The sequence below is a fragment of the Gobius niger genome (genome assembly GCF_951799975.1).
Source record: "Gobius niger genome assembly, chromosome: 19".
Taxonomy (NCBI): domain Eukaryota; kingdom Metazoa; phylum Chordata; class Actinopteri; order Gobiiformes; family Gobiidae; genus Gobius; species Gobius niger.
In genome coordinates, this window is record NC_136870.1 from 6,390,527 (window position 1) to 6,409,777 (window position 19,251).

The window sequence follows — 19,251 nt, forward strand, 5'->3', positions numbered from 1 at the left end:
CAGTTTAGCTTGAAAGTTTACACCATGTGTCGTCATCGGACTCCCAGGCCAGAAACAAGCTAGCTTTGTTTTAGCTTAGCATTACGGGCTAAATAGTTTGTGTTGAAAGGCCAGAGATCTCCAACGGCATGGATGGATGGATGGATGGATGGATGGATGGATGGATGGATGGATGGATGGATGGATAGATAGATGGTCCTGACCAAAGTCTGTAATAGTGCATTTCAATCTTCAAAACCTTTCAGACGCCAACTGACTGAAAATAAAAGCCTTTCACACAGATTAGACTTTCACTTAAAATATTCTCTTTTTTCTTCTTTCTGTGCGTTCGCCCGCTCTCAAAGCCGATGGCTCCAGTATGAAGCCTTTAGCGGAGGAAGAGGAAGACGGGTGGGATTTCGACAACAACAACGATGAGGTGTTCAGCCTGGAACTGGAGCGTGGAGAGAGGGGCATCGGACTGGCTCTGCTGGACACACGGGTCAGGATTAGCTTGACTTGTAGTTTCAGTCTTGGCGACCAGCGTTCTCTCTTTAACCCTGCGTACTTGGTGTTCTGTGCAGAACTTGGCGGTGAAGGCGAGCGGCCTGTTCATCAGCGCGGTGCTCCCGGACTCCCCCGCTGATCTGTGCAAGAGACTGGCCCCGGGAGACAGGATCCTGGCCGTCAATGGGGTCAGCCTGCAGCCTCTGGACTACCAAGGGTCAGTCACGCAAACGGAAGTTGTTTTGTCTGTGGTTAAGAGACTGTTGGAGAAGGTTTGCCAGGTGTTCTTAGACTTTGTGGCCTCAGTGTTTGTTGTGTGTTTCAGGGGGAAGGAGCTGATCCAGTCGGCAGGAGACACGGTGCACTTACTTGTGGCTCGATCGGACTGGATGACCAAGGCCGTGCAGACTCAGTATTGAGTGTATGAGAAGAGACTGTTCAGTCATGGCAGGCAGCTTCAGACCAGTCACATGTATTTATATGTCAGTTGAAATGATAATAAACATGCTTTTACACTTGTTCTGAATGACGTTTCGTTCATGGGCCTGTAGCTTTTTATTACAAACACATTTTCACTTGAATGGATGGAATGCTAAAGTCTTATGATTGATGCTACAGTCATTTTTGTGATTATGCTGCTCTCTGCTGGTGGTAAATAGAACTGCATAATTCTGCAGAGATTTTTTGTGCTTTGAACTGATTTCATTTAACTATGTCGCTGCCCTTTACTAAACTAAAACATGAAAACATTTATTTCCTGTTGCTATGAAATTTTGCGCTCATTGAAATAAAAGCTGCATGAAATCTATTATTTTATTTTACCTAAATATGGAATACAAGATTTAATCTGAAACCTGATCCTCAGTTTTTACAACAGATTGGTGTTTAATGACTACATTTAGCCTGAAACAATAAAAGCCTGGTGCAGACAGGAAAAGCCTCTTCTCAAAACTATGTGCTTGTGATACAACTTGGCCCCCTGGGCGCACCCTTCGAGATTGGGTGAGGAGCTCAGTCACCTGGGAGGAGCTCGGAGTAGAGTCGCTGCTCCTTCACGTTCAAAGGAGCCAGCTATGGTGTTCCAGGCATGTCCTATTGGGAAGAGGCCTCGCGGAAGGCCCAGGACATGCTGGAGGGACCTCTGAGCCAGCCTGGTGTCGCCTCGGGGAGGCGCGTGTATCGGGAAGTCTGGGCATCTCCGCTTAGACTGCTGCCTCCACGACCCGGCCCCAGATAAAGGATAGGTCTTTGATGATGACAGTAACATCGTCAGCGTAGGCTAAAGCCTAGATGTTCTGTGCTGTGCCTATGGGTATACCAGTAATATTTACGTCTTTATTAATAGCTCAAATGAGTGGGTTGATCACAAACATCACAAAATCACAAAAATATAGAGTACTATAGTCATTGGACATACTTGTTTTACCCCACAATCAACGGCAAAAGACTCAGTAAACATAATTTACATATAAACATTTTATCATGTCAATACAATCATTAGGAGAACCAAAACAAAACCAAAAACCTTTTTTTTTAAAATCCAGACCAATAATGTAGTTGTCTTTTGCTTTTTTACTTTCACTGTCAAACTGCACTTTTAATAATTTGATAAAAGTTCATAAATTAAGATGTAAACTCTGCTTTGAGCAGATTTTTTGATGAGAATATAGAGACTTTCCTGAAATAAGAGAGTGAGAATCACAGTTTGGCTATGTTTCGAAACTGGGTTATAGCACTGGTTTTTGGGTCCTAAAACTATGAAAAAATGACTGAATTCAGAATTCGGTACATGTGCATGTAGTGGAGGCTCTGTGGAGTGTATATTTAAAAAAGTTATGGATTTGGAGTTGAAGTGAAGTTAGTATGAAAGGCAAAAGACAAAAATATAGCTGGATTCACAGACATGGAAGACACTGCCATTGAAATGAATGGAGAGCTGCTGCTGTTTTCAGGCTTTAGGCCCTATAACTATTGTAAAAATATGTGAATTCAAAATCTGATGAATGTGCATGTCAAGGAGGTCCTCTGGGATGGAAACATAATAATGTTTTCATATTTGAAGCACAAATGAAGTCGGTACAAAAGGTCAAAGACAGAAAACATGCAGGATCGGCTCATGTCCATTGAAATGAATGGGATTTTGCCACGAGACTACGAGTGTAACAATTTGCTCTCATTCAAAAATGAAACATTTTTCAAAAACAGAACCTGCTCTACCTTTGAGCCTCTCCCAGTGCCCAATTCACCAAATACTTCGAGTTATATCCACTTCAGGATTTTCAGTGTTACAGGGACGTTTTTGGCTCAAAAATTAACTTTTTTTTTTTACATAAACATGTCCCACCGACCCAAAAAATAATAAAAACTGGTAAATTTACTAACAGTGCATTTTTTTATGAAGTCAAACTAAAGATAGAACCACATTTATTTCAAAATGTTATTTTATGAGTGAAATATTAGAGAAACAAAATGGGGTCAAAAATGATCCCAGGTGACCACGAGTGTAACTATTTGTTCAAAAATTGCATTAACACAAAATTTTGACTATTTCCACTTGGAAACTGACCAGATAGTCCGAGTTATCCTCCGAATTAGATTTTTGATATTTTCTGACTGTTGTTTGTTCAGGATTTGGTGGTTTTTTTACATAAACAAGGCCTACGAACTGAAAAAATAAAAATAAAAACACAAAAATTTTGTATCAGGCCATTAGTCTGAAGTTACACTAAAGATAGAATCCAAACTTATTGAAAAATGTTATTTTATGGCTGAGATATTAGAGAAACAAAATGGGGTCAAACATGACCCCAGGTGACCACGAGTGTAACTCTGCATTATGGGGGACACAAGGGTTAAGAAAGAAAAAAAAAGGGAGTAAGGGCCGACAAAAGGCGAGTTGCACATTTTATCCAGTTGAGGGCGCCAGCGTGCGCACGTGTTTTCCTTCTGGTTCTCAGTCAGTGAATATAGACTGAGGGGCTGAAGCCAGCAGTCATTCCACGTTTAATTCTTCGACTTGTAACGATGTCCGGAAGAGGCAAGGGAGGCAAAGGCCTGGGAAAAGGAGGCGCTAAGCGTCACCGTAAAGTGCTCCGTGACAACATCCAGGGCATCACCAAGCCCGCTATCCGCCGTCTGGCTCGCCGCGGCGGAGTCAAGCGTATCTCCGGTCTGATCTACGAGGAGACCCGCGGGGTGCTCAAGGTTTTCCTGGAGAACGTGATCCGTGACGCCGTGACGTACACCGAGCACGCCAAGAGGAAGACCGTGACAGCCATGGACGTGGTGTACGCCCTGAAGAGACAGGGCCGCACTCTGTACGGCTTCGGAGGTTAACTCTTCATCTGAACTTAAACAACGGCCCTTTTAAGGGCCACCACTTCTTTAAAGAGAAGCTTTTTATTATGTATTTTAAAATGCTGCTTAATTTTTCTTTACACAGAATAAAATGACATGGCAAGCTACAACTCCATCCACCCACCATCCCCTTTCATACCACAATCATCCTCGCATTCATAGTGTTATGACAAGAACACAAACTGTTTTTGTGGAGGTTTGGTGGATTTGTTCATTTTGAGAGTCCAGTATCAAGTGGTGATGGGACGTTGACTTTTGATGGGGTTCTTTGAAGGCAGCCGTTCATTCGGGAGCTGTTCACTTTAAAGACTGGCTCTTCTGAACATTAAAAAAAAAAGGTAAATTCCCTCCGAATGGACGTTGTTTGAACGAAAATGTCACTATTTCACACAAGATAACATTGCTATTTCCCTCCATGGAGTTTCACAATCACAGGACCTGATTAAGCTTCTGTTTCTCTCATTCACGTAACTTTTAATCCGCCTCCCTCCCTCCGCCCCCATTTGCTCCATAACCAATAAAAAAAAGCTTGTCTTGTGCGTAAAATGTGTCATATGTTCCATGCGCGCAGCCACTGCGTCAAAGCGTTCACTGCCTGCTCTTTATGGTGTACAGTTTATGATCAGTGTTACACCAGAGGTGGGCAAGTTTGTGTCATGGAGGCCAATTTTCTTCAGTGCCAAAACACCAAGGGCCGAAACTCACTATTATAGCCCAAAGTAAACCACCTTTTTTTCTACAAAGAAAAGTTTTGCACATAATATATGACCTTATAAGGTGCTTTGTGAAAATATTTGACAGTATTTTCCACATTTTAGAGTCCTTTTCACATATTTGGTCTCTGATTTATGAATAAATGTTTCTTAAAATTCTCTTGGGGGCCAAAGGTTTTATGCTGGAGGGCCGAATGTGGCCCCCGAGCCTGACGTTGCCTACTCCATACAGTAATGTGTCCAACTATGGTCTATTCATTTGACACTTTCTGCACAAGCCTGGAGCAGGAACCAAAACTGAGAGAACTAAAACCAGAATCACATTTCATTTTAGCACAAATGTAATAAACAAACGGAGGTCACATGTTTCATCACGTGAAGACAATATGAAACTACAGACAGGCACTAATGTGAGTGCTGTGATGTTATCATGGATCTTTCTTTTCTTTTTTTCGATCAAATGCGTGGTGTGGCCAATACAGCTGTTGTTTCCCTCCAAAAGTCACTCCGCCCCCACCCCACCCCCTGGAGATCCTCTCATCTCCGCAGCTCACAGAGAGGCTCCACCAATCAGGGCACAGAGGCTGGGATAAAAGCAGCAGCTGCGCCTCTGGTCGTTAGTCTCTCTCAGACAGAAACATGCCTGAAGCAGCGAAGTCCGCGCCCAAGAAGGGCTCCAAGAAAGCCGTCACCAAGACCGCAGGGAAAGGCGGCAAGAAGAGGAGAAAGTCCAGGAGGGAGAGCTACGCCATCTACGTGTACAAGGTGCTGAAGCAGGTCCACCCCGACACCGGCATCTCCTCCAAGGCCATGAGCATCATGAACTCCTTTGTCAACGACATCTTTGAGCGCATCGGAGGAGAGGCCTCCCGCCTGGCGCACTACAACAAGCGCTCCACCATCACCTCCAGGGAGATCCAGACCGCCGTGCGCCTCCTGCTGCCCGGAGAGCTGGCCAAGCACGCCGTGTCCGAGGGCACCAAGGCCGTGACTAAGTACACCAGCTCCAAGTAAACTGTCCGTCCTCTGAACAACACAACGGCTCTTTTAAGAGCCACACACTTCACTAAATGAGCTGTGCTTCTTGATTGAATGTTCGAGAAATGGTTACTCTTTCTTTGGTTACTCCATAAAAACCAACCATTCTGTCCTGTGTAATGAAGTGAACAGAACGTCCCTGTCCATGGTGCTGGATTGTATCTCCATTTAATAATGAACACATATAATGCTGTGAAATAAAGCAACAGAAGGACGTGCTTATTTAAAAGCCTACGATTTGTTACGGTGCTTATTAAGTCTGTCAAGGTAAACCTACCAGCCCGATTACGCACAATGATTTACTTTTCTTTCTACCATGTCTCAGTCGGATCCCATTAAAAAACACCCACTGTGTAATCATGGCAGGTCAAAAGTACATGGTTGTTTACAGCTCAAAAACAGGAATAATCTTTCTTGGCACAAAACAGATCAAAAGGGCCTCAAAGCGTCAGAACTGAATATAGATATAATGAATGCAGCAATTCAAAGTCCAGTTCACTGTTATTGCAGAGTGGGGATGCTTTACTGTCCATGGAGGAGGGCAGAGAGGGGGAAGGGCGTACAAAAGGCTCACTGCATAAGGTACAGGCTGCTATAATAAGAGGAGGCACTTGCGCCCGAGAGTTCACACAAACTTTGGAACAATAATAATTAACAAATCTATCGCTACATAAATAAAAGTCCCAACATTTGGATCAGAGAGAAGAGGGCGGGGCTCAGACTGAGCCTGGCCGCTGATTGGTGCGGTGCTCAAAGGTCCGCGCTCGCGCACATAAAAGGCGCAGCGCTTCAGTCTCAGCTCATTCTCTCTGTGAGTTTTATTCCACAGTAAATAACCCAAACATGAGCGGCAGAGGCAAAACCGGCGGAAAGGCCCGCGCTAAGGCCAAGTCCCGCTCCTCCAGGGCCGGGCTGCAGTTCCCTGTGGGCCGTGTGCACAGGCTGCTCCGCAAAGGAAACTACGCTCAGCGCGTGGGCGCCGGAGCCCCCGTGTACCTGGCGGCCGTGCTGGAGTATCTGACCGCTGAGATCCTGGAGCTGGCGGGAAACGCAGCTCGTGACAACAAGAAGACCCGTATCATCCCCCGCCACCTGCAGCTGGCCGTGCGCAACGACGAGGAGCTCAACAAACTGCTGGGAGGAGTGACCATCGCTCAGGGAGGAGTGCTGCCCAACATCCAGGCCGTGCTGCTGCCCAAGAAGACCGAGAAGGCCAAGTAAAGTGTCCGAGGCACTGACCACAACAACGGCTCTTTTAAGAGCCACCCACAGCCGTTAAAGAGCCGCTTCAGTCACTGAGCTTTTACGCATCGGCCACGGTACAGCGCGTTTCCAGACACACATTTATTATTCATTCACAATAAACCTGGTGATGAGCTGCATAAGTAGCCACAGCTGCCCTGGGTGGCAATACAGATAATCCATACTGGATAAAACTACACTGATAATTCACAGATATGATAGTGCTTTGTGCCAGTGGTCAGACATGAAGCTTGAAGTATTGCTGGGTTGCTGGTGACATCATTGTTCTAAAGGCCTTATACTATTATATAGAGGAGAAATTATTTTGTATTTGAGGACATTTTTGGTCTTGTACAGAGAGATCATGGACCCAGTGACTGATTTTAATGATCATATTTAAATTCATATATTTTCTTTTTAGCTACGACTTGTGAAAGTGTAATGCTGTTAATAGGAAAAACTGGCTCCTGCCCCCGTTGGGTCCCGTGACATCATATTCTAGAACCTGCAACCCAGCAATTGAGATACTTTATATAAGAAGAAGAATCGTTACAAGTATAATAAAGGTTCCGTTAGAGTGGCCTGAGGAACTGCTAACTACTGCATGTATTTTGAATAGTCGTTTTTAGTAACTGTATTGTGGTAAAGTTACTCTCATTGAAGAGTGTTTAGTTTCTTTCCTCGAATCAAAGGATTACATCCCAGTGCTCAATCACTACATTTTAGCTTCATAGTGCACATTGTTAAGAGAGAACTATTTCTCCCTAAAATAAAACAAAGATTTCATACAAACAGTAAACACATGTGTCACATGATCTGCTCGTGAGCATCTGCCAAGAGGTTTCCAGTTCCTAATTAGTGTTAAATAAGTTTATAACAGGCGTTACAACAAACTACATTTGTGTAACTATATGTCGTATTTATACATGAATATAACGCAAATCAACGTAAACTCTTGTAAGTATTAAGTCCTGAAACTAAATACAATCCCAAAGTCTCCCCAACACTGCTGAAGCTCAGCCCCTCCCCCTTCTCCAAGGTGACCAATAGAAAGTGAGCGTGTGCTCAGAGGGAGGCGCTCACAGTATAAAACCAGCTCCTCTCCGCTCGTCTGCAGTTCTCTTCTCTGTCACAGTCAGGAGCAAACAAACATGGCCAGAACCAAACAAACCGCGCGTAAATCCACCGGAGGCAAAGCCCCCAGGAAGCAGCTGGCCACTAAGGCCGCCCGTAAGAGCGCCCCGGCCACGGGAGGAGTGAAGAAGCCTCACCGCTACAGGCCCGGCACCGTGGCTCTGAGGGAGATCCGCCGCTACCAGAAATCCACCGAGCTGCTGATCCGCAAGCTGCCCTTCCAGCGCCTGGTCCGAGAGATCGCCCAGGACTTCAAGACCGACCTGCGCTTCCAGAGCTCCGCCGTCATGGCTCTGCAGGAGGCCAGCGAGGCTTACCTGGTGGGTCTGTTCGAGGACACCAACCTGTGCGCCATCCACGCCAAGAGGGTCACCATCATGCCCAAAGACATCCAGCTGGCCCGGCGCATCCGCGGAGAGAGAGCTTAGACACAACCGGCTCCTCTGACGAAACAACGGCTCTTTTAAGAGCCACCACTTCACTAAAGAGCCGCTTCAGTCTAATATGACACTGTACATGTCAAACTCAGGAAAACTTCAGTTTACTAGAGAAGTAGTGCCCGATTTACTTTTGCCTTAAGAATAAAGGTGCACTTGATAGTGGTGGGATTTATGGCTCTTTGAGGGGTTCCGTTCACTTTAAAGAGCCGCCTAGAATCAGAGTACGTAATATGTAACTATTTCAACAGTATAACATCGATATTTCTCTATGGAGTTTTAGTGACAGTCACACGACCTGAATAAACTTGCTCTCATTCACGTAACTTTTTCTCTGCCTATCTCTCCCGCGCGCAAGCGGAGGAAAAACACTTTTGTGAAAGGTCGAGCTTCAACGCGATCTCTTACCGTAGTTTATTTCATTAAGACTTTTATTTCTCAGACTCGTTGCCTTGCGCATGCTCACTTTACGCTGCTCGTGGGGCCGAAACCGGGGCGGACTGAGGAGGAGGCAGTGTGCGGTGATGTCGCTCCTGTAGCCGCCTCGTCACTCACGGTACCCACGCGCCTTTTCTCTCCCATGGCCCGGTAGAGCGCGTGCACTTGGAGAATTCGGGCGCTGTTTCCCCAGAGCCACGCTCTAAAACCCTTTCCCCGCAGGCCGCGGTCATGCATTCACAAACAGTCCCTCTGCCACTCCTCTCTCCGTCTGCCCCACTCCAGCAGTGACTTTTGTTTCGCAAAATAAGCACATGCACAAGTGACGCCCCTCCTCCGAAGAGGAATAAAATAATAAAAAAGCCGCTCACCTGCGCGAACCCGTTCATATCGTTCAAAAGGACTGGATATAAAATGCATGATTAAGTAGTGATATAAAATGAAACATACATGAAATTAGCCTGTGTGTCCTCCGAATAAAGCGCATGAAACTCCACTGGAATGAGAACCTCTTTTACTCATGAGTAGGCCTTCTTTGTATTATACTAATACTATGCTATGCTATGCTATGCTATGCTATGCTATGCTATGCTATGCTATGCTATGCTATGCACATCATATTACTCAGGGTAGTTGGTACTTCTTTCTACCTAAGAGGTACAATTAGGCTACTTCAAAAAGTTACTCAAGTACATTGCTTGTACTCGAGTAAATGTAATGGAGTACTGGCCGCCTGCTTTAAGTACATATTTAAATATGGTCAATGGTTTAAATATCTTCTGTCTTAAGAGAAGTCCGTTTAGGTTTACAGGAAACACTTTCAGAACCCTGGACAGCGACAGTAATATACATGCACGATATGGTTCAATAACATTAATCACAGGACTTTAGAGCCAGTTTAGGCCTGTACAGTTTGTGCTACTTTGTAAATCTAGTGTTCTCCATGTTGAGTGGAATAAGTACACTTAATATGAAGTGTTTTGTTGATTTGGTTTGAAAAAGTCTGTAAAGTAATCTGGAATCTGAAAGTTTCTTTGCTCCGAATATAAACAAGGAGAGAGAAAAACATTTTACTATAAAAGACACATTTTCCTTCAACTTTTATATGAGGGTGAAATGTTTTGTAATTGTGTGAATGAACTTGTTTCCCGTTACAAATAGCTCATGTTCGTGGATAATGTGGACTTTCTGCCTGTTCCTGCGCCTCTGTTTCCATTACGATCGACTCTAGTGCTGGATGTTTTGTGCAGGTACAAAATAATATCAAGTAAAACTAGGTCAAAAGAAGAAAGCCTTTGTCCGCTCAGTTGGTCAGGAGCTCCAGTCCGTGACCTCATGTGTGTTTGCTGCTGCTGCTGAAGTGGCTTCCAAACGCAAAGCTCACTCCTGACAGAGACACTTTGACTTTGTGCCTCTGCAGAGGCGAGTTTGGAACAGGAAAAGTGTCTTTCCTGAGTCCTGAGCGGCTCTGGGATGATGTGAGGAGGAAATGAGTGGGACTAGTCTGTTCCAGAATGCGCACAGTGTAAGGTTTGGATCGTTCCAGACGCACAGACTCGTTCACATTTATGTTGTAATTGATTTCAGTCCGAGGGGAAACTTCCTCCGCTCCGTCTCCTGCTCTTTTCTGTCCTGACCAGCGCGTTTATTTCACTTTTCGAGCCTTTTCCTGACGCGCAGAAAGCACAACAGCCTCTGATCCAAACGCGCTCAGCAGCCTCGGGTTACATTGAGTCTCTACGGCTCTCACGCTGTGTTTAAGTGCGCCTCGTGCTCGGGGAAACTCCACTCTCTCAGACTGTTGTTGTGAGTGACGTTTTGAAAACTATGGCAGAAGAAGCTCCCGCTCCCGCCGCGGCTCCGGCCAAAGCCGCCAAGAAGAAGCCCGCCGCCAAAGCCAAGAAGAGCGGCCCCAGCGTCAGCGCACTCGTCGTCAAAGTCGTGTCCGCCTCCAAGGAGCGCGGCGGCGTGTCCCTGCACGCGCTCAAGAAGGGCCTGACCGCGGCCGGATACGATGGGGAGAAGAACAAGGCCCGGGTCAGGCTCGCCGTCAAGAAGCTGCTGGAGAAGGGCACCCTGGTGCAGAAGAAGGGCTCCTACAAGATGAACAAGCCCGCGGCCGAGCCGAAGAAGGCCAAGAAGCCCGCGGCCAAGAAAGCCGCCCCTAAAGCCAAGAAGCCCGCGGCCGCTAAGAAAGCCCCGAAGGCTGCTGCCGCCAAGAAAGCCAAGGCACCCAAGAAAGCAGTCACTCCCAAGAAGGCCAAGAAGTCCCCGAAGAAGGCAGCCAAGCCCGCGGCCAAGAAAGTGACCAAGAGTCCGAAGAAAGCGGCCAAGAGCCCCAAGAAGCCTGCGAAGAAGGCCCCCGCGGCGAAGAAAGCGGCCCCAAAGAAAACCGCCAAGCCTAAAGCCAAGAAGGCCGCGGCCAAGAAGAAGTAACTCCTTCACTCTCTTCCCCCCGAACCTACAACGGCTCTTTTCAGGGCCACACACTCCGCTAAAGACGCAGCTTCAGGCAAAGTCAGTCAAGATAATGTGGAAAATTACTATTACGCACATTATGCGCTTTAACGCACGGGATTACACCAGTGTCCGCGCATTCCAGTGTGGAAATGTCTCTGTTTATTAGAAATAGGATTGAACTAAACAAATAATTGTTAATGAGAGACAAGAATGGCTAAAATATGCAGATAATATAACAGAATATATTTGCTGAATGAGGCTAGAATGAAAATAAATATTAGCGACTGAGACACTATAAAAGAGCCATTTAAATCACTCAGGAACAGGTCTGCGCTTTGTCCATGTGGAGAAACATTGAAGCAGACGATGTCATTAAATATATATTTCCCTGATATTAAAACATGCTGAATATTATAACAATCAAATAACTAATAACACTTAGAACTTACAAATCAAAGTGGTGCTGGAGAAATGATCTATTTATTTATTACATAAAAATATTGTTAAAAGTTGAGTTTTTTCCAGATGGTGCGTAAAATGACTATCACGCACAGAATGCGCTTTTACGCACGAGATTACACCAGTGTCCGAGCATCCCAGTGTAGAATTGTTTCTGTTTCTGTTCTACAACTACAACTACGACTAAGACACTTTAAAAGAGCCATTTAAATAATTATATATAATAACAGGTCTGCGCGTTGTTCATGTTTGAGTATATTATATGATATCAAAAGTTAAATAAGAATACATGTGTTTAAAGGGGGGGTATTATGCAAAATCGACTTTTTCAAGCTTTACATCATGTTATTAAGTCATTCCCTCATTGAAAACATGCCTGAAGTGTTGCCTTAGCACATTCACGTATTTTCGAGTAATCTGTAAAAACTCTGATGGCGGCCATTTTAGGGATAAAACGCCTGATTCCTTCAGGAAACGCCCTCGACCTCCAGGATACGCCTCCGACCTTTCGTCACCAGCCGAGTAACCAACCACTGCTCCTCAGCAGAACCCCCTCCCCGCAGTGTCTAGCCCTAAGATGTAAACAGAGTCATCATGGAGGATTAGCTTCATGTGTTGTGAACCGGAGCCACAGCAGACTTTTACAAAGACACACATCAGTGTTTCTGTTACCGAAACACCCAGGATTAAAACCGGTGACAAGAACACTTATTTCAGTGTCTGGTTCTGCGCTGGGCCTTGATGATGCACAGAGCCTCCGGAGAAAGCTAATGCTAAGCTAAACCTCGAGTCATCACGTGAAAACGAGAAATATGCACAAATAAAGTCAATAAAACCACCACACTCATAAAGAACCGTTTAACAATGATCACACACGGAGCCTGACTTGTTGATTTGGAAGTTTATTGCTCACATTTCATCTACAATGGGTCATAGCCGAGTGGCTTTCTCCCGAAGCTAACAAGCTAGCCGCGACAAGCTAACGGGAAAATTCACTGAATACAAGCAGCATATTATGCATTGAAAACGTCACTAAAACAGGCAACTGCTTGAAGCAGCCTTTATGACGATCACACACGGAGCCTGGCTTGTTGATTTTGTAGTTTATTGCTCACATTTCATCTGCAGTGTGTCGTAGCCGAGTGGTTTTCTCCCGGAGCTAAGGCCCTATTAGCCGCGACAAGCTAACAACCTTCACCTTCACAACATTCATTGAAAACAGGCAGCATATTATGCACAAATAACGTCAATAAAGCAGCAACTACTCGAAGCAGCCTTTACGATGATCACACAATGAGCCTGGCTTTACACATTTGTGGTTTATTGCAGACTTTTCATCAACAATGAGCTGTAGTCGATTATAACAAGCTAACGGGTAACCTCGAAAAACCATTGTCCACCTGCACAGATAATGTCCGTCTTTTGAATCGTATGGGCTCCTGCAGATCCTGGTGTCGTCCATGGGGGTATAGTTAGAGATCCATAGGGCATGGCAGATGCAAAGAGAAGCCTCCAAACAGCAGTTATTTTTCAGGCAAGAGCCCCTTCCAAGCGTCCGGTGTGGAAGGTTCGTCTCCAAATAATATCCTGTGTGGCCATTGTTCACAAAGTGATAAACAGTAGCTCCTTTCCAACAATAAAAATTAAAATGCACCGATCGTAGTTTCAATACTGTTGAGACAACGAGCGCAACGAGCGCAGTGTTGACAGCGTGTGGAGGGGGCGTGTCGGAAAGGGTCAGAGGTTCTTAAAGAGACAGGGGCCTATTTCAAGTCATTTGCTTCCGCCATTTTGAAAGAGCAATTTTATACAAGGCAGTTATTCTAATTTACTGCATTGACAGACCAACAGAAGGTTTGGTCATCATTGTAGTGTGCTATAGACTGGTGCTATGTGGCTGAAAAAAGCATAATACCCCCTCTTTAAAAGTAAGTTCTAAAAAGAGTTCCATCATTGTGTTCAGAGTTTGATCTCTGTCTCTTTTCTGTCTGAAGAAACACTTTGGGAAATGGCTCTGAGCTTGAAAACAGAACCTAATTGGTTCAGATCTATTGAAATGTATGACCCTCCTGAACTGATGTTTCTGGTTTTCTCTGGTTGAGCAAAAACACACTCTTTAAAACCATGTGTGATTTTTAACACTATTTCTGTGTCATTTCTCATTTTTGGTTGTGTTGAAGTTGTGTCGGTTTTCACATTTTTGTGTAAAAAAAAAACATCTGGTTTTAAGTCATTTGATTTTCACTAACAGTGTGAACATTTTATTCACATCTTTGACTTAGTGATTATGGTGAGCATGAAAAATGTAAATCAGTCTTTTTTTAATGTTTGATCAAACATCCTCAGCTAATAATAAATACAAATGACTTGAATGATGTTTGTAAATGTTTAAAGTCATTCCTGAGTGTATATGAAGCATTTTAGGAAAAAAGAGCAGTTTTTTGTTGCCTCGTGTGTCCAGTCGGTGACGCTGGTGCGCACATGTCTTCCTTCAGGTTCTCAGTCAGTGAATATACTCTGAGTGTGTGGAGTCTCAGGTCATATCATCCTGAAACCACAGAACAGTAAAAATGTCCGGAAGAGGCAAGGGAGGCAAAGGCCTGGGAAAAGGAGGCGCTAAACGTCACCGTAAAGTGCTCCGTGACAACATCCAGGGCATCACCAAGCCCGCTATCCGCCGTCTGGCTCGCCGCGGCGGAGTCAAGCGCATCTCCGGTCTGATCTACGAGGAGACCCGCGGGGTGCTCAAGGTTTTCCTGGAGAACGTGATCCGTGACGCCGTGACGTACACCGAGCACGCCAAGAGGAAGACCGTGACAGCCATGGACGTGGTGTACGCCCTGAAGAGACAGGGCCGCACTCTGTACGGTTTTGGAGGTTAACTCTTCATCTGAATTTGAACAACGGCCCTTTTAAGGGCCACCACTTCCTAAGAGGCGCTTTTCATTTAGGATTAGGGGCGAGACCACATTTTTTTTTGAATCTATTCCATACCGAGTCTTTTTATGTCGATACCGACACTGGTCATTTCATATGGGTGAATGTATTTCAATCAATACACATTTCTAAAGCTGATTGTTTTATATAATTTGGTCAATTAAAACTATATTAATTTAACTGGTTAATTAAACCATGTTAATGTGAAATTAAATATATAAACAAAATGTAAAATGAATACTTAAATAACAAACAGAACCTAAACCAGAATGATGTCTGGCTCAGTTCAATCCTTTGCTGTTGTGACTGTTTTGGCTCAGAACAAAGAAATAAATCATCCTTTTGTGTTATATGCAAATTAGTATCGATACTTTAAAAGTAGCTGTTTGGTATCGATCCGCCCATCCCTATTTAGTATCCGTTAGCAACCATGAATACACATGCATACAGTGTTAATTTTGACAGCATATTTTAATTTAGTTTTAGTCTTAGTCTTTTGACTAAAATGTAATTTAAATTTAGTCGAGATTAAGTCAAAAAAATCGTTTCAATTTTAGTCTAGTTTTAGTCGACTACAATTGCAAGTAAATTTAGTCGACTGAATTTAAGACGAATTTAGTCGACTTTGCATTGATAATATTCATTATAATCATATTTAATCTTGTTCCTCTGCTTCATGGAGCTGCTCCACATGAACAAAGCTCAGAGCTGATCCTTTGGCAGAGAATTTAAATGATCTGAGGCTCTTTCAGACGGTCAATAGACGTTTGGATGATTTTAGTCTCTCCCTTTCATTTTTATTTAGTCTCATTTTAGTCGACTAAAATATCTGGACATTTTAGTCACAGTTTTAGTCTCATGAACAACTTTTAATTTAGTTTTAGTCTATTTGAGTTGTTAAAAATAACACTTTGACTAAAATTAAGACTAAATATTTTAGTCGATGAAATTAACACTGCTTGCATATAATATTTTATAAGTATTTATTACAAAACATTATCTACACTGTCTTTCAAACTGTGCTGATGAAACAAGTTTTGCAAACTCAGTGTGGTGTTAATAATTAATCCTGACATGGACTCCATTCCTGAGCTTTGTTCCCAGAGTGTGAAACTGCTGTGCAGCCAAAGACCACGACATGAAAGATGTCCAAATATCTCAGCTCTAAAGGAGCTTCATGGATCCATGGGTTTCCCTGATCAAAATATTACTATGAACTGCAGTCAAAACACAGGAAGAGCATTTGTGCTTGATTGTTAGAACAGTCAGATATAAACGACATCATGGTCCTGCAGAGAAACAAGTGAAGCCATGAACAGATTTATGACTCGTTTATTACTAAGCTTCAGTTTGTTATTTTCCTCCTGAACCAGACTTTGTTTCATGTTTACAATAAAGACAATGTAGGACTTACTTATTGGGTCACCTTCATGCTTGTACTGTCTATTTGAACAGACCCAACGCTTTTTTATTTTCCCTCCAGAACTCAGTTCTTTGTTAAAAAGATCCTCTCCCCCCTCTTCTCTCGGGTTAATGGCGGGCTACTGGCCAAACTAAGGCGCATGACGCCACCAACTCTCCCCCCTCTCCCTCTGCGTCAGAGCAGCTCCTCCAATCCCAGCTCAGACCCGGCACAGCGGAGTCTACAGAGTCCAGAATAAAGGCTGCGTCTCTGTTCTTCAATCACTCCGCTGATCCTGAGCAGAGAAACATGCCTGAACCAGCCAAGTCCGCGCCCAAGAAGGGCTCCAAGAAAGCCGTCACCAAGACCGCCGGGAAAGGCGGCAAGAAGAGGAGAAAGACCAGGAGGGAGAGCTACGCCATCTACGTGTACAAGGTGCTGAAGCAGGTCCACCCCGACACCGGCATCTCCTCCAAGGCCATGAGCATCATGAACTCCTTTGTCAACGACATCTTTGAGCGCATCGGAGGAGAGGCCTCCCGCCTGGCGCACTACAACAAGCGCTCCACCATCACCTCCAGGGAGATCCAGACCGCCGTGCGCCTCCTGCTGCCCGGAGAGCTGGCCAAGCACGCCGTGTCCGAGGGCACCAAGGCCGTGACCAAGTACACCAGCTCCAAGTAAACTGTCCGTCCTCTGAACAACACAACGGCTCTTTTAAGAGCCACACACTTCACCAAACGAGCTGTGCTTCTAGTTTCTCAAATAAGTCCTTTTCTGAACTTGTCATATTAACATTTTAATTACTAATTAGTTTAAGAAAATGTAAAGGCTTTTGAAAGCCTCACGCTTAAAATGAGATGTGCTTTATTGCATTTGTTTCATATGTTGTGAAGCAGAGCCAGATTATCAAGTAATTAAAGAGCCCCTCCTTTCACTGAACGTGCAGTCTGTTAGGACTGATTTTAAAAGATCCATTATATTTCGGATTAAAACTGCAAGCGGCATTAAATGGCTCTCGTGGGCCGCGCTTCGTTTTATGCCCCTCTGTAACCCTATATTATTGCTCTGATTGATTTTGGTCAGAAAACATCAAAACTACATTTTTGCCTCGATATGTAAATAGTTCAAACCTGCAGAGGGTGCTAGCGTACCAAACAATTCTTTTCACTTTTGTAGGTGGCGCTGTCGCAACATTTTTTTCCACCTGAGTCAGTTTGAGCAGGAATTTGACCCCCTGAACATACTCGACAACATACCAAAGAGCAGGAATTTGTAAGTAGGTAATTGTGTAGCTTAACAGACGATACTCACAAAAAACAGGAGGCCAGAGGAAGCGCTGAGAAGCTTAAATATTTGTCCAGCGCTCTGTACTCTCGTAAACTCTGCTGTTGCTGAACAACGTAACCAGCAACTGTGAGGTTTTCCTTATATGAAGGAGCCTCGTTTAAAACATACTCTTTGGTACTTATTGAGCTGCATCATCAAAACATGACAAAGGTCTTCATGCAAAAATGGAGGCACTGTGTAATTTGCCCTTGTCACTTGACCTCCATGGTGTTCCTGGACTAGAAGGTAAGTCTTTTTTCTTAAATGATATGGTACACAATAAGGACACAAAACGTTTTATAATTGAAGATGGTGATGCACCTGTTATTGTTCAACGTGACACATGTTCCTCTTTCAAAGCCCAGCTCTGCACAGTCAGTGACTCTGACAAAGTAATTACAAAATAGTGATGACTTTTTGCCTCTTTCGGAAATGTAACACTAGATTTTTGTGTTTTAAGGCTAAATTGAAGGAGCTTTTTCTTGGAGTCTGAGTCTCAGGAGGATGCATTTTCTACTCGCAATATTTTCAGCATATAGTTGTATTAAATCTTTTCATGAACAGAAAAAAATCCTTCAAGTATGCGTCACTTTGACTGTGATTTTATACTTTGGCACTGTGAGTTGTCAGCGACAACATTGTGAAGTGCATTCCAGTGGGTTTTCATGGCCGGGTGCCTCGACGGCCTGGTCCACATGCACAGCTTCTGGCGTTCGGGACATGGAACGTCACTTCGCTGGGGGGGAAGGAGCCTGAGCTTGTGCGGGAGGTTGAGAGATACCGGCTAGATATAGTCGGGCTCACCTCCACGCACAGCTTGGGTTCTGGATCCCAACTCCTGGAGAGAGGCTGGACTCTCCATTTTTCTGGAGTTGCCCGCAGGGAGAGGCGGCGGGCTGGGGTGGGTTTGCTCATATCCCCCCAGCTCAGCCGTCACGTGTTGGAGTTCACCCCGGTGGACGAGAGGGTCGCGTCCCTACGCCTTCGGGTCGGGGACAGGTCTCTCACCGTTGTCTCGGCCTACGGGCCCAACATCGGTGCAGAGTACCCGGCCTTCTTGGAGTCTCTGGGAGGGGTACTAGATAGTGCTCCGACTGGGGACTCCATTGTTCTGCTGGGGGACTTCAACGCCCATGTGGGTAACGACAGTGAGACCTGGGAGGGGGTGATTGGGAGGAACGGCCTCCCCGATCTGAACCCGAGTGGTGTTCTGTTATTGGACTTCTGTGCTAGTCACGGTTTGTCCATAACGAACACCATGTTCGAGCACAAGGGTGTCCATAAGTGCACGTGGCACCAGGACACCCTAGGCAGGAGGTCGATGATCGACTTTGTAGTTGTGTCGTCTGACCTCCGGACGCGTGTCTCGGACACTCGGGTGAAGAGAGGGGCTGAGCTGTCAACCGATCACCACCTGGTGGTGAGCTGGATCCGCTGGCAGGGGAGGAAGCCGGTCAGACCTGGCAGACCCAAGCGTGTTGAGCCACGTATCAGTGATGAAGCACATCTGCCTCTGCAGTGTGTGACCTGATGTGTGAAGATAAGATATGATAAGATAGGACTTTATTGATCTTACAATGGAGGAATTCACTTGTTCTCTCAGCTCTCAAGAAACACTCAGGGGGTGCAAAATAGGCAATCAAGTAATAGTAACTAGACATATTACTTGATATATCCTGTGAGTTTTATTCCTCGATTCTTGCACACTAGGGTTAATTAACAGTATTCAAACATAATGATCATTGCGGAGTGTAATCATCATGGAGGGGTCGGGCTGGACAAGTTATTCAATTCTTCCTACTCCCTTTGAGCAGCACTG

The 19,251-nt window shown here is 44.8% G+C and overlaps 8 protein-coding genes across 8 annotated transcripts in view; all 8 read left to right on the forward strand.

Annotated features, from left to right (window-relative positions):
• LOC306978814 (ras-associating and dilute domain-containing protein-like) overlaps positions 1 to 1,022 on the forward strand; it is a 40,238-nt gene extending 39,216 nt beyond the window's left edge. Inside the window, exons 16-18 of the mRNA XM_079577494.1 lie at positions 345 to 481; positions 564 to 703; positions 812 to 1,022. Coding sequence (XP_079433620.1) covers positions 345 to 481; positions 564 to 703; positions 812 to 905 — 371 coding nt within the window. The 3' untranslated portion in view covers positions 906 to 1,022. The remainder of the gene's footprint in view (positions 1 to 344; positions 482 to 563; positions 704 to 811) is intronic.
• A 2,479-nt stretch (positions 1,023 to 3,501) lies between these two features.
• LOC306978822 (histone H4) lies at positions 3,502 to 3,828 on the forward strand. The gene has a single exon (XM_079577503.1). It carries the CDS (start codon positions 3,511 to 3,513, stop codon positions 3,820 to 3,822), a length of 312 nt encoding a protein of 103 aa, XP_079433629.1. The 5' UTR covers positions 3,502 to 3,510; the 3' UTR covers positions 3,823 to 3,828.
• A 1,296-nt stretch (positions 3,829 to 5,124) lies between these two features.
• LOC306978178 (histone H2B-like) lies at positions 5,125 to 5,583 on the forward strand. Its single transcript, XM_079576688.1, has one exon. The coding sequence runs from the start codon at positions 5,196 to 5,198 to the stop codon at positions 5,568 to 5,570; it is 375 nt and encodes a 124-aa protein (XP_079432814.1). The 5' UTR covers positions 5,125 to 5,195; the 3' UTR covers positions 5,571 to 5,583.
• Positions 5,584 to 6,421: 838 nt separating this feature from the next.
• LOC306978949 (histone H2A) lies at positions 6,422 to 6,838 on the forward strand. The gene has a single exon (XM_079577701.1). The coding sequence runs from the start codon at positions 6,438 to 6,440 to the stop codon at positions 6,813 to 6,815; it is 378 nt and encodes a 125-aa protein (XP_079433827.1). The 5' UTR covers positions 6,422 to 6,437; the 3' UTR covers positions 6,816 to 6,838.
• A 1,131-nt stretch (positions 6,839 to 7,969) lies between these two features.
• On the forward strand, positions 7,970 to 8,454 carry LOC306979169 (histone H3.2). The gene has a single exon (XM_079578024.1). The coding sequence runs from the start codon at positions 7,988 to 7,990 to the stop codon at positions 8,396 to 8,398; it is 411 nt and encodes a 136-aa protein (XP_079434150.1). The 5' UTR covers positions 7,970 to 7,987; the 3' UTR covers positions 8,399 to 8,454.
• Positions 8,455 to 10,672: 2,218 nt separating this feature from the next.
• Positions 10,673 to 11,295, forward strand: LOC306978972 (histone H1-like; the record flags this gene model as incomplete). Its single annotated transcript, XM_079577726.1, has 1 exon — positions 10,673 to 11,295. One exon carries the CDS (start codon positions 10,673 to 10,675, stop codon positions 11,279 to 11,281), a length of 609 nt encoding a protein of 202 aa, XP_079433852.1. The 3' UTR covers positions 11,282 to 11,295.
• A 3,039-nt stretch (positions 11,296 to 14,334) lies between these two features.
• On the forward strand, positions 14,335 to 14,646 carry LOC306979009 (histone H4; the record flags this gene model as incomplete). The annotated part of the gene is made up of 1 exon (XM_079577777.1): positions 14,335 to 14,646. One exon carries the CDS (start codon positions 14,335 to 14,337, stop codon positions 14,644 to 14,646), a length of 312 nt encoding a protein of 103 aa, XP_079433903.1.
• Positions 14,647 to 16,401: 1,755 nt separating this feature from the next.
• On the forward strand, positions 16,402 to 16,826 carry LOC306978420 (histone H2B 1/2). The gene has a single exon (XM_079576949.1). It carries the CDS (start codon positions 16,413 to 16,415, stop codon positions 16,785 to 16,787), a length of 375 nt encoding a protein of 124 aa, XP_079433075.1. The 5' UTR covers positions 16,402 to 16,412; the 3' UTR covers positions 16,788 to 16,826.
• Positions 16,827 to 19,251: the final 2,425 nt, after the last annotated feature.

Bases quoted from the DNA above. Each gene is read 5' to 3' on its own strand.
- LOC306978822 (XM_079577503.1), top strand. From the start codon at position 3,511: ATGTCCGGAAGAGGCAAGGGAGGCAAAGGCCTGGGAAAAGGAGGCGCT.
- LOC306978178 (XM_079576688.1), top strand. From the start codon at position 5,196: ATGCCTGAAGCAGCGAAGTCCGCGCCCAAGAAGGGCTCCAAGAAAGCC.
- LOC306978949 (XM_079577701.1), top strand. From the start codon at position 6,438: ATGAGCGGCAGAGGCAAAACCGGCGGAAAGGCCCGCGCTAAGGCCAAG.
- LOC306979169 (XM_079578024.1), top strand. From the start codon at position 7,988: ATGGCCAGAACCAAACAAACCGCGCGTAAATCCACCGGAGGCAAAGCC.
- LOC306978420 (XM_079576949.1), top strand. From the start codon at position 16,413: ATGCCTGAACCAGCCAAGTCCGCGCCCAAGAAGGGCTCCAAGAAAGCC.